We start from the raw sequence: 14,147 nt of genomic DNA on the forward strand, positions 1-14,147 counted from the left end.
CATGATAAATCAATTGTAAAGGGATTAATATGATTTTAAAAAGAAGCGATATTACCTCGTTGGGTCTCTGATATATGATAATGCATGTTACTGTGCGATATTACCTGGCTGGGGCTCTCATATAGATAATGCATGTTACTGTGCAATATTACCTAGTTGGGTCTCTGATATATCAAATAGAGGTCTGATTAGGAGACTAAGATCCAGATCCCCCGCACCGCTGCAGGGGACCTGGATCCTCCTGTCGTCGCCCCCCCCCCACACACACTTACCGGTGCTTCCGGAGGTGAAGTTGGCAGCGGGGGTTTGTATGCGTCCGTCGCAAATACCTTCCCCGACTGTCAGAGATCGGAGTTCCAGAGTTCCTGATCTCTGACAGCCGGGGAAGGTATTTGCGACGGACGCATACAAACCCCCGCTGCCAACTCCACCTCCTTCCGGCTGCCGCGGAATGAGACGTCAACCCGCTGCCCCGGCAATACAGCAGGAAATTGGAAGCACCGGTAAGTAAGTAAGTGTGTGTGTGTGTGTGTGTGTGTGTGTAGGGCATTTCTGGAATGCCTTACACCCCTATATGCCACTCTGGCACTTAGGGGGTTAAAAGGCATATTATGGGGCAGAGTGGCATATAGGGAGGTATAAGGCATTTCAGGAGGCAGAGTGGCGTTAAGGGGGCATGTAATAGTGCACTCTGCCTCCTGAAATGCCTTATACCTCCCTATATGCCACTCTGCCCCATAATATGCCTTTTAACCCCCTAAATGCCAGAGTGGCATATAGGGGTATAAGGCATTTCTGGAGGCAGAGTGCTCTATATAATGCCTTTTAACTCCCTTAATGCCACTCTGCCTCCTGGAATGCCTTATACCTCCCTATATGCCACTCTGCCCCATAATATGCATTTTAACCCCCTAAATGCCAGAATGGGATATAGGGGTATAAGGCATTTCTGGAGGCAGAGTGGCACATAGGGGGTCAAAAGGCATACCATGGGGCACAGTGGCATATAGAGGGTTAAAAGGCATATCATGGGCCACAGTGCCATATTGGTGTGGCAAGCCTGGGGGCAGATGTGCGTAACTGGGGGACAGGTTGGAAAATACAAGAAATAAAAACAAAAAAAAAATATTTTTCTCAATCATAGCTTTTATTAAAAAAAATAGTTTACATGAATTAACATTTACTGGTAAAACTTTTTTCCTTTAGGCTCGTCTTATATTCAGGCTTTTTCTTTTTTTCCTAAGTTAATATTCAGATTTTGGGGGGTCGTCTTATAATCAGGGTCGTCTTATAATCGAGCAAATACGGTATATGTGTGTGTGTGTGTGTGTGTGTGTGTGTGTGTGTGTGTGTGTGTGTGTGTGTGTGTGTGTGTGTGTGTGTGTGTGTGTGTGTGTGTGTGTGTGTATATATATATATATATGTGTGTGTATATATATGTGTGTGTATATATATGTGTGTATATATATAATATTGTTGTTGGGGGGTTTTGTCCAATTTGGGTGTGTTATTTTTTATAAAGTGGGGTTTTTTTTAAAGGGGGGGTCATTTTCAGTTTCGGTCAAGTGAAAGCTGAATTTTCGGTCCAGAATTTTCATTTCGGTGCATCCCTTTATACTAAGCCAGACACTGAAGCAGTAGGCCTACACCACATCAATGTTTGGCTTAGTATATAGTGATTGGGGTTATGCTACATTATTGGCAATGTCTGGCTCAATGTATAGTGATAGGTGCTGTGCCTCAGTATATAGTGATAGGTGTTATGCTGTACCCCTGTCAATGGTATGCAGTTTTTCCCAATAAAAAAAAAATAGTTATATATATATATATATATTGATCCTTTATGCAGCCCGGAGCCCCCGCTCATGATTCGCTCATAATTAATTTTTGCGGTGAGAATTTCACCTTTAGAATAGACCATGGGGTCAAAAGGGTTGGAAATATATAGCTCCACCCCCTTGCAATGTGATTTTTTTTTTTCAGCTCCACCAACTTTATATGGACTGTAGAAGCATATTGTGCGCACAAAATTTTGGCTCTGGGAAAAATTTGGCACAACAGAAATTTTCTGCGCACAACACCCAAGAAAAATTAGAGGGAACATTGGCTGTGGCGCAGTAAAGGCTTCTTTCTGCCAACTCAACCATGCAGCTCATTTTTGTTCAAGTATCGTCGTATTGTGCGCCTTCAAACAACCACACCATCTCTTTCCAGACCAGCCTGTATTTCTCCCGAGGTTACCTGATGGTTTCTCTTTGTATCCTGAACAATTCTTCTGGCAGTTGTGGCTGAAAACTTTATTGGTCTACTTGACCTAGGCTTGGTATCAAGAGAGACTCCAATTTTTCACTTAATAGGTGATTGAACAGTACTGATTTGGCATTTTCAAGGCTTTTTACATTATTTTCTATCTTTATAAAGTTCCATTACCTTGTTATGCTGGTCTTTTGATAGTTCTTTTCTGCTCCCAAAGGAGCCTGCTCAGTGCATCCATGTGAGATGTCAACTTTTTGTCAGGGTCACTTGGGTGATATCTGTTATAATAATAAATGGTTTCATATGATCACTAGCATTAAATAAAAGGGTTTTTTTGCATGAAATGTCATATTTTCAAAATCAATGCCAACATTTCAAAATTTCTGCCAGGGTGTGCAAACTTTTGTTTTGAGCACAACTGTGTATGTATATATTTTTATATATATATATATTGTTTTTTATGAGCAAGTCCTAACATTGGTGCTGTATCTTCCCAAAAATCCTGGCATGGAAAGAGTTAAAATACAAACATTTGAATAACCTGACTAACCTAGCATAAGGGTATCACTACTCAGGTGACATTGCTGGAAACATTATGGCGTGTTTGTCCATGGCATATATCAAGAGCTATAAAATGTATGCCTGAAGCACAAAGCGTGTGGGTGAAAAAAATTACTACCACCATTTAAAATACCCTGAGGTGTCTAGTTTATCTATGATTTCACAGGGGGTGAATTAAATCAGTCAGTTTCAAAGCTGCCCCAAATTACACTGCCTTGCAAAAGTATTCATTAAATAGAAAAAATGCCAAGGGGGATGAATATTTAGTTTCGGAAGAAAAACAGGGGGCATTTTAGATTCAGAAACAAAATTCATTGTCTGACGCCCACATTTACCCTCACATTCTCTAAGATTCTCACTCCTTTACGGTCTCTTTTGCGTTCACTCTCTCATGTTCTCTGAATGAATCCCTTCCTTGAGGGATTTAAATACAGTATTATGTAGAGTAATGTAGTGTAGTACTAGATTTTGTTTTACACTTGTTTTACACTTGAACAATTTGTTTAAAATGCAAATTTGGAACTTGCTATCATAGTCATCTTTTATTTTGGTTAAGGCACCTTAGCTAATTCAAGTATAAGACTTTCACGTATCAGGTGGTTCCTATGGGTGGAGCCTGAGACATCCTATTGTTCACCACAATGTAGTGTGATAAGAACCACTGTGTTTGTTTAGTAGAGTGGGTGAGTCAAGACAACAGTCCTAGACAACTACAAAAAGCCATCTGTTGCAAATATTATATCATGAAAAGTTGAAAGTTTTTAGGTGTTTTTTTTCTGGCTATACGTATTTAGGGCAATTGGAAATATCAACTTAAAATACATGACAAGAGAAAAGCGAAATTAAATAAGATTTCATGTGCATACATGTTTTATTTAAAGATACATATTCTCTCTTACCTGAGGTCCACATGTAAAAGCTCTGAGGGCCAGAATTGCTCTGCATACAACAAGTTTTGCTCCAAGTTAAAGATGGGCCTGTCTAGAAGGATTATACTGTCTTTAAGATTACTTTAAAATGTCTAATACACAAGCTGACATCAATATCGTTTCCTGTGAATATGCATCCTTAGACAGATAAATTACAGACAAGGTAAAATGATGGTATACATTGTATGCTGTGGCATGTAAAACTTACACAAAGAATGTTAGTCTTGTTTGCTTTTCCTTCCCCTGAGACATATCTTTATGATAGCACCCAATACTTTCCATGACAAGTAGATAATGACTGCAAGTGTGGCCACAAGAGCCCCAATGACATCCAGGACATAGTATTGATACCATGGTAGGTCATTACCCACTGCTCGTAGGTGTTCTGCCCCATTGTGGCGCATCACAAACTCTGTCCAAAATACAGCAGTGTCCCGTGGTGATACCGGTGTGTCCCTGTGTAGTTTGGAGATGTGCTTCATAGCAGCTCCGTAGGAAGGATTGTCAATAACCAAACGAACCGCATTGAATATCTCAGTTGATGTGACATCCAGCAAATTATCCAGCATTACAGCAGCTCCTTTTGCCTTAAGGCGTAGAATGTTTTCATACTGATCCCCAAAGAGAGGGACACCAACTACTGGGACCCCATGATAAATGGCTTCGTAGATACCATTTTCACCACCATGGCTTAAGAAGGCTTTAATGTTGGGATGGCTTAGCAGGTCATTTTGTGGTAGCCAGGTCATGGTCTTGGTGTTATTGCCTAGTGTGTCTGGCTTTTCACCAGTGTAACGCCAAATAACACGTTCAGGCAATTGTGCTAAACCTGCTGCAATCTCTCTGGCGATCTTTAGCGGTAGGGTCTTCACCAGAGTGCCTAGAGAGAAGACCACTACCCCTTGTTCTGAGCTGTCCATGAACTCTTGCAGTTCCTGGGGTAGAGGTTTTGGTGTCTGGCACTGGAAGCCACCAATGTAGACAGCATTGGGCATGGTTGGTCGTGGAAATTCAAAGACAAAGTCTACTTTCATTAGATATATGTCGGCCCTTTGGTACAACTCAAATACACTGACTTCAGAATCAAGGTAGCGCTTACAAAGCTCATCATAGACAGGATACACCAGTACTCGGCTGGCTAAAAAATACATGGTGTACAGGAGAACATTCTTGATCCTCTCTGGGAAGGTCATCCTATCTGTTACCCTGGAGTGGATCACAGGTACATAGGAAAGAGGTGAAGGAGCTATCGCAAAGTGTATATCTTCTGTAGGCATCCATCTTCCAAAAAATACCAGAGGTAGCTTCAAGTAGTTAGCCAGCATCACCCCTCCTACATTAAAGGGGTCTGCAAGCACCAAATCAAAGCCTGAGGTCCTCAAACGCTCCATCAACTCTTTGTTTTCAAACACTGCAGTCAGAGTAGCGGTGGCAGTCTGAGTTCCTGTCCCAATTGTTCGAATGAACTCCCAAGCTGTGGAAAATGATGAGACGTCTTTAGGGAAGGCATTGGAAAGTATCCAGTTAAGGGCATACTCTTCAAATTGTTCTCGTGAAAGTGCATGATCATCAGAGAGGCGGATGTTCTCTACCTTGAAATGATCAGAAGACTCATCAATGTAGATACTATTGGAAGGTCTCATTACAGTTAATTTGTGCCCTCGCTGGTATAATTCCATCATCAGTACTTTGATATTAATCCAGTGGCTCCCCTCCACTGGTACCACAAGGATCTTGCCAGTGTGTGCAGGGGATAGGTGCAGTGAAAAAATAAAGGCAAAGATATAAAACAATGTCTTTGTGGTTGCCATTTTAAGAGAAGTGATATGTTCCCTTGGATCTGCCACACTTCCTATAACATACTGCATGGTAGAGGAGGGCACCTTCTTATATACAGAAAACCACATTATGCAAAGTCATCCTGACACAGTGACAAAGGCTATAACGTCTTGCCTTTCAGAAGTAAAACTTTTTTTTTTTGTTCTGTGCATATTGGGGGAGGGGATTGCCGCTCACTTACCTGTCTTGAAAACTGTGTTTTATCTCAGAATACTGATAAGTGCAGCTTGTTTTAACTCAGGTACAGGTCAAATTGCACAGCATTGGTAGTTTGCAAGAACTATGTCATTTTCCTTTTAATAGAGGCAAGAGTCAACTCATATAACATACATTTAAATAACAAAAAATGTTTCATTGAAATGATTCAGAGCATTTAAATAGCAATTTGCCATATATGCCAACCAAAATCATAAATAGAAACCTATGAAAAGTCCCAAACTCCATACATACAGATTGTGCATGCAGCCCAGGTAGGCATTCTAGAAAACTGATGGCAGATAAGGTTAGATGCCATAAATGCACTATAGAACACAACCGATGGGAAAAAATACATATAACCACAAAAAATACTAGCCCTTTTTTCACTGCTGGTGCACATGATTTTGTGGACTACAATTACCATCACCCAAGCCTGGCTGAGGTTAATGAGAATTATAGTTTTACAAAAGCTCATCTGCCCATTTTTTAATTTTTGGTATGTTTTTTGTTGTCTGACTTTAGGTAGCTGCAGGCATTCCATTTTTCACTACTGGTTAAATGGTAGCTGGCCGCCGTATTAGGTTTAATGCATCAATCACTGCATTTAGTCAATGTGATTTATTTGTTTACTACCTCCAAACATTTTGAGAAGCTGCAATTCAGTAGAATAGAGGCCTCCCCATTTTTGTGTAAATTCGAGGCTTCCATAGCTGGGGGTTGCCTTGGGAATATTTATGGTGACCACATCAGGCATGTTTTCCAGGACACATCATTTTCACATGCTGCTTAGCAGCACAGGTATGTGGGATGTATAACTGAGTTATATTTTTCCTTTCTATAAGTTTACCTGCTGTAAGGCAGCACTTCATATTTTTTGTCCCCCCAAATTTCTAAAGTAAAAACAAATAAATTGATGGGGCCTGATGGGATACAACCCAAGTTATTAAAAGAGCTTGGTGGTATACTAGCAAAAATGGATTTATTTAATGAAGCATTGTTACCGGGAGTCGTCCCAGAGGATTGGAAATAAGAGAATATTGTGCCCAATTATAAGTAGGGAGGAGTCAGGCAACTACAGGCCAGTAAGTCTTACATCAGTAGTGGGGAAATTAATGGAAATGTTAAAGGATAGGATTGTTGAACATCTGAAGTCACATGGGTTTCAAGATTAAAAACAACATGGGTTTACATCGGGAAGATCATGCCAAATGTATCTTTTTGATTGGGTGACTACAGTAATTGATCAAGGAGGAACAGTAGACATTGCGTATCTAGATTTTAGTGAGGCTTTTGACAATGTGCCACATAGAAGACTTATCAATAAACTGCAATCTCTGAGTTTAGATCTCAATATTGTTTAATGGATTAGGCAGGGGCTAAGTGACAGATAACAGAGGGTTGTAGTCAATGGCGTATATACAGAGCAAGGTCTTGTTACCAGTGGGGCATCTCAGGGACCCATTCTCTTTAATATTTTTATTAGCGATATTGCATAAGGTCTTAATGGTAAGGTATGTCTTTTTCCTGACGACATAAAGTTTTGCGACAGGGTTGATGTTCCTGGAGAGATAAGCCAAATGGCAAATGATTTAGGTAAACTGGAAAAAATGTCAGAGCTGTTTATGTTTCTATGTGAAGATTATGTGTTCTGAAAAACATGGCCAAATTGGTCATCCAAGAACCACCACTTTTTGTAACAGACTTTTAAAAAAAATTTACACATTACATAACATGTTGACATAAAGGGGTTTAAAGTATATTTTCATGGTGGTGTGTCATAAAGGGCAGAAGAGGTTACCCTTGAGTGCAGTATCCCCACCCCATCACTAGGAAGAATTAAGTTACATAGGGACCAGCCGTGTATTGTGTCCTAATCCTAGGGTGGAAGGTCTGAGGGGCTGCAGCATTTTGGGTGATCAGGCATCCTGGTGTTTTGTTGCTCAGTAGGTACATTTAGACTATGTAGGGCTTTGCCTAGGATACCAAGGATATAACATCATATTCAAGTAGTAAAAAAGGCAGCTGTGGATGGGGTGGTTGGAGGCTAATGCAAATTAACCCTTTTAATACAATAAAACTACTAAAGTGAACCGGTCAAGGACAACAAACATACCGGTAGACCTATAATTGTGTGTCTCTTACTAGTAAAAGGGTAATTCTGGTACAAAGTCCTATTCCAAATATGCAATCAGTAGTAACATCCCACTCGTTTCCATAGAGCAGACTTTACTTTGGAGATCTTTGCCCTATAATTGTTCTATAACTGACACTATAAATATATACTACTATTCAAAAGTTTGGGGTCACTTAGAAATGTCATTGGTTTTTAAATACAAGCAAATTTTGTCCATTAAAATAACAAATGGATCAGAAATACAGCACAAATGTTGTTAATGGTGTTTATTACTATTTTAGCTGGAAACAGCTGATTTTTATTTTTTGGAGATTATTGGTTTTTCATCATGAATAAATATATAAATGTGCAGTGTATCACTATATAAAAATAGAAAAATCCACACATCTTCATTAATTTACATATTCTAATGTAAATAAATAAATAAAAAAAATCCCCAACATCCCTTAGCACAGAGCTACACAGCATAGCATATTTTTCTTAAAAAAATATTTTGACAGGGAATAAAGGGCCAAAACCAACTCTCATATAAGATCGTGAAGGTTTTTTTTTTAACCCCTTAATGACAATACTGTTTCTTAATCGTAGTATATTGTGAGACAATGGCTCTTTTAACATTTTTCAGTATTGCTGTTTAGCTGTGATTTTCTTCTCTCATTTTGTGCTCCCACACACATTATATATTGTTCTTTTCAGGACAAACAGGGCTTTACTTAGATACCATTATTTTTATCATATCATCTAATTTACTATAAAAAATGATAAAATATGGTGATTTTTGTTAAAAAATTACTTTTTCTCACTAATGAAAAAACCTGCTAAATAGATTCTACTGTTTGTCCTGAGTTTAGAAATACCCAATGTTTTTTTGCTTTTTTCTGCACGTTATAGGGCAATAAGTACCAGTAGTGTTTTGCTATTTCAAAACCATTTTTTCTCCAAAGCTGGTCATTCTGTCCCATGTGCTATTTTGGGTATCCTTTGAAGCAGGCCAATGAAGTTTACCCCATCAAACCATATATTTTTAAAAACTAGGCACCCCAAGGTATTTCAAATGCTGGTATTTTAACCATTTCCATGCTCTAGTTCTACCATCAGCCTTTGTCAAACTTTATGGTAGTAAAAAAATTTTTTTATTTTTTTCCACACACATTGTACTCCAGGTATAAATTAACAGCTCCTGGTATATGTCACTGCCAAACATCCCCAATATGTGTTCAGCAACATCTCCTGAGCACAGTGATACCCCACATGCATGGGTTTGTTGGGTTGTTCGGGGACTAAAAGGCCCTTTTTGAGAGGTGTGCATTTTTTAAATTGGAATTTTGACATCTCAAAACGTCTGCCCACATATCCTATTTCGGGTATCTTTGAAGCCAGCAAATACAATTAACCCCATCAAACCAAATATTTTTGAAAACTAGACACCCCAAGGTATTTGAAATGCTGGTATTTTAACCCTTTCCATGCACTAATTTTACCACCAGCCTTTGTCCAACTTTATGGTATTAAATTTTTTTTGTATATTTTTCACACACATTGTATAAATGTACCGCTCCTGGTATATGTCCGTGTCAAACACCCCAATATGTGTTCAGTAACATCTCCTGAGCGAGTGACACCCCGCATGCATGGGTTTGTTGGGTTATTTGGAAGGTAAAAGGCCACCTTTGTGAGGTGTGTTTTTTTGCCAATTAGACATCTGGTCCTACTGCCCCCATGTCCCATATTTGGGACATCTTTGAATCCGGCCAATTCAATTTACCCCATCAAATCATACATTTTTTAAAACTAGACACCCTATGGGCATTTATAATGCCAATATTTTAACTCTTTCCATGTGGGAATTTTTGTGAAGATAAAGAATTGTAGGACTTGCACATAAAAAAATGGAAATTTTTTACTCACGTTAAATTCCTTTTTCCTTAATACAGTGGCAGTACTACTGGGTATAGTTTCTTCATATGGACAAGAAGACGCTACGGGTTAAAAAAGGGTTAACCAGAGAGAAACCCTCCTCCTTACCCATAAAGCCCCTCTCACCCTTAAAGGATCCAGTAAATAACAAGAACACAAAACTGCTTACAACAAATCATTTATTCAGAACAAAGGGAGGGAAATCCGTACTGCCACTGTATTAAGGAAAAAGGAATTTACGGTGAAAAATTTTTCCATTTTCCTGCCATACAGTGGCAGTACTACTGGGATGTACCAAGATCCCCGAAGAATGGGAGGGAAACAAATTTCCTCAGGAAACAACCGCTTGGAGCACCTTACGCCCAAAATCCGCCGCAGAGGATGAGAAGACGTCTAGCCGGTAGTGTCAAACAAAGGTATTAAATGATGACCAAGTAGCCGCCTTGCATATATCCTCCGGTGAAGCGGAAGCCTTCTCAGCCCACGAGGCAGACACAGCCCTGGTGGAGTGGGCAGTGACAGGAGATAATAGAGGAACGTCAGAGACTTGGTAGCCCATACGAATAGTTTCCGTGATCCATCGGGACAGGGTAACCTTAGAGGCAAGCTTTCCCCTCTGAACGACCAGACCAAGTAACGAACAGTTGGTCAGTGGAATGGATGGTGGAAGTCCTAGAAATATAACACTCAAGGGCTCTCTTGACATCCAACATGTGCCATTTAGATTCCTCCGGAGAGGAGGGAGATGGAAAGAATGACGGAAGAACTAAAGGCTAATAGCGGATTTGGATAAAACTTTCGGAAGAAAGGAAGGCTGCAGGTGGAGAACAACTTTATCCTGATGGAAGATGGTAAACTTCTCAGATGATGACAGGGCTTGAATTTCTCCCACACGTTTGGCGGAAGTAATGGCCACTAGAAACACAGTCTTAAGCAATAAGAGCTTCAGTGGAACTTCCTCCAAAGGTTCAAACGGAGTCGAGCAGAGAGAGTGAAGAACCACGGTAAGATCCCAGGGCGGAAAGTGAGTTCTCCTCGGAGGACGCTGAATGGAGATGGCCTTAAAGAACCGTCTGACTAGCACATGAGAAGCTAGATCTTCCACAAAAAAATGATTAAGAGCCGAAATCTGACCTTTTAGGGTCAAGACACTGAGGCCCGCGGAAAAACCATCTTTTAAAAACAGCAAAATAGAGTTGACGGCAGGAGGAAAAAAGGAAAACCCCCTTGAGGCATACCAGAGCAGGAACTTCTTCCAGACCCGAAAATAAATCCTTGAAAGTAGACCCTCTAACAGAATCATCCTTGCAGTAGCCAGGCCGCCACCTTGAACATCTGGAGATGTTCCAGATGCAGAGCCCCATCTTCCAGCAATTGATCTGAAAGAGGCAGTTCCCAATACGTTAGACTTTGTTGTTTTAGGAGGGAGAACCAGTTGCGGTTTGGCCAGTATGGGATGATGATTAAGACTCGGGCTCTGTCTGAATGGATCTTCTGGAGGACGCGTGGAATCAATGCGACTGGAGGAAACACTTAACCCAGACGGAAATCCCACCTTATGGACAGACCATCCAGGAAGTCTGGTGAATCCTGCCTGTTGAGAGAGGCAAAAAGTTGAACCTTCCTGTTTCGCCTGGAAGCCATCAGATCTATCTCTGGAAGGCCAAATCTTGACACTAGTTTGTGACCATCTTAGCCTGCTGAGATCGTCCGCAATGGTATTGTCGCAGCCTCTTTTGTGGGTAGCCGATATGTCTTCCAGATGAAGTTGGGCCCAACTCATCAACACAGAACAAAGAACCTGAAGGCTCCTTACTCGTGTACCCCCCTGCTTGTTTATATATGCGACTGTCATAGCGTTTTCCGACTGTATTCTCACAGCACGACCTTCCAACAGGGTTCCGAAGGCTAAGAGGGCGAGAAGAACTGCCTTTAGTTCCCGATAATTGGATGAACGAAGCAAATCTTCCGGAGACCAACTGCCTTGCCGGAAGTGACAACTTAAATGGGCGCCCCATCCGATACCGGAAGCAACCGTGGTAAGGGTTACCCAATTGGGGGAACGAAAAGAAAGGCCTCTGGAAAGATGAGAAGATGTCCTCCACCAGGTAAGTTGGGATAAGACCTGACTCGCGATAGTGGCATCTAGATCCAGGTCTTCCTCCCGTCTTGACCAATTCCGTAGAATATCCCACTGAAGGGGACGCAGTTGAGCTCTTGCCCACTTGACCGCCGGCATGGAGGCTGTCAGAAGACCAAGGATGCTCATGGCTTTCCTGATAGAGCAAGTCGGGTGAGATTGAAGGGATTTAACCTCCCTTTTGATCTTCCTGATTTTCGTGGACGGAAGAAAAAATGTTGAGAGACCGAATCCACTCCTAAACCGAGGAAACTGGATCCTGGTGGAAGTGATGAGGTTGGACTTCTTTCGGTTGATAATCCAGCCGTGATCTTCCAGAAACTGCATCGTGGTGGTAAGGTCCGCCCGGAGCTTCCCTGAAGATTCGGACTTGATGAGCCAGTCGTTGAGGTAGGGAACTATGTAAATCCCCTTTTCTCGCAAATATGCCGTCAAAGGACACAAAATCTTTGTGAAGATTCTTGGGACAGAGGACAGACCGAATGGAAGTGCCTTGAATTGGAAATGATGAATGACTCCGCGTATTCGGACTACAAACCCGAGAAACCTTCTGGAAGACTGTGCAATGGGAACGTGAAGGTAAGCGTCCTTCAGATCCAAGGTTGCCATGACGTGTCCTCTTTGAATCAACTGGGCGACTGAAGAAATGTTCTCCATCTCGATACGGGATGCAGCTATTCACTTTCTTTAGAACAGGGCGAAAGGATCCGTCCGGCTTTGGGACTAGAAAGAGTCTGGAATACACACCTTGGAAGTGTTGTGAAGCTTGAACCCTCTCTATGACTCCTTTTAAAAGGAGCGATAGCCAAGCCGAATGAAGCGCTAAATTTTTCATATGGGATGGATATGAGGAGATCACGAACTGACTTCTGGGAAGAAACATGAAACTGATCTTGTATCCCTTTGAGATGATTTCCCGAATCCACTTGTTGTGTGTCGTCTGTTCCCAAACATGAGTGAACTGCTGCAGCCTTCCTCCTACTTTGTCAGAATTTTCTCTTTTCTTGTTTTTTGGGACGATCCTGGAATTTCCGGTCTCCAAAGGAACTTCGAAAATTCTGTGATCTGGAAGACGTCTGGAAGGGCCTACTCCATCTGGAACATCTATCCTGAGGGAGAGCCCTTTTAGTCTCAGACATTTGCATTGCGCGCCTGATGCCTGGAATATACGCCTGCAGGAAGTCTCAACCCTTCTATCCATTGAGTCTTTAAGGCCGGAGACTCCTCCAACGGGAATGGTTGTCTTTTTCGACAGCTGAGCTATTTGGACGTCAACCTTGGGGGGCTCATCCCAACGCTCTTCACTTTGGAGCCTGAATAGGTGTTTAAAATGCCTGGAGAGAAAAGCCCTCTTACCTGGGTATTTCCATTCTCTTTCCATAAGTTGCTTCAGCTTGGGAAGGACAGGAGAGCCCTTTTTTTTATCAACCTCTTCGTCCAATAAAATACGAGTCACCTCCTCTGTGAATTTTCGAAGCTCTTGGGGAGGAAAAACAGCCTCATCCTCCGAACTGAACGATGTTGTAGAGGACTGAGAGATTTCACCTGATGATAGATCAGATCTGGAGGATGACCAAGATCTTTTGCGTTTGCAGGATTTACTCGAAACCTTGGACTGAGCTTGAGCTGCAGAAACCTGAAATGCCTCAAAGGTCTGTGCTAGGTTTTCCTGGAACTATCCCAGGAAGGATTGCAAGTCTTTCTGTTTGTCTTTACAAAAATGTTCTGCCGAGCAGGCATTATGCATCTTTTTCCTACATCCATCAGGAAGAGGGGTAGCACACTCAGAGCAAGCCGCATGCGTTGATTTAAAAATGGCCTTCCTAGGAATGGGAGCAGGTTTCGTCTTTATCCCCCGGAGAAACCGGACTAGACATCTCCAAATCCTCTGGGGGGGGCTGGTGACACGGTGTCCTGTGCTGAACAATGCCCTGCAGACAGACAAGACTAATCCAAACCTTTTAAAGGTTTGGATTTGGCGCCCTCCAGAATATCCAATAAGCGCATGTGCAGTGAACATGGCCAGGTACCTGCTAGAAATGGGCACTCTGGTGAAAAGGAGTGTTGAAGTTTGTTAAACATATGCAGCTATTGGACACAGCTCCACGTCAGAAGGGCCCTTTCTAAACTATTTTGAACCTGCACGTTGAGACAGAAGCATACCGGGTCACGT

The 14,147-nt window shown here is 41.6% G+C and overlaps 1 protein-coding gene across 1 annotated transcript; it reads right to left on the reverse strand.

The window, feature by feature from the left end:
* Nucleotides 1-3,669: 3,669 nt before the first annotated feature.
* Nucleotides 3,670-5,577, reverse strand: LOC128503235 (UDP-glucuronosyltransferase 2A2-like). Its single transcript, XM_053473276.1, has one exon. The coding sequence runs from the start codon at nucleotides 5,555-5,557 to the stop codon at nucleotides 3,965-3,967; it is 1,593 nt and encodes a 530-aa protein (XP_053329251.1). The 5' UTR covers nucleotides 5,558-5,577; the 3' UTR covers nucleotides 3,670-3,964.
* Nucleotides 5,578-14,147: the final 8,570 nt, after the last annotated feature.

This window comes from Spea bombifrons, chromosome 8 (assembly GCF_027358695.1).
Source record: "Spea bombifrons isolate aSpeBom1 chromosome 8, aSpeBom1.2.pri, whole genome shotgun sequence".
Taxonomy (NCBI): domain Eukaryota; kingdom Metazoa; phylum Chordata; class Amphibia; order Anura; family Pelobatidae; genus Spea; species Spea bombifrons.

Coding starts and splice junctions, on each gene's coding strand:
- LOC128503235 (XM_053473276.1), bottom strand. CDS start 5,557: ATGGCAACCACAAAGACATTGTTTTATATCTTTGCCTTTATTTTTTCA.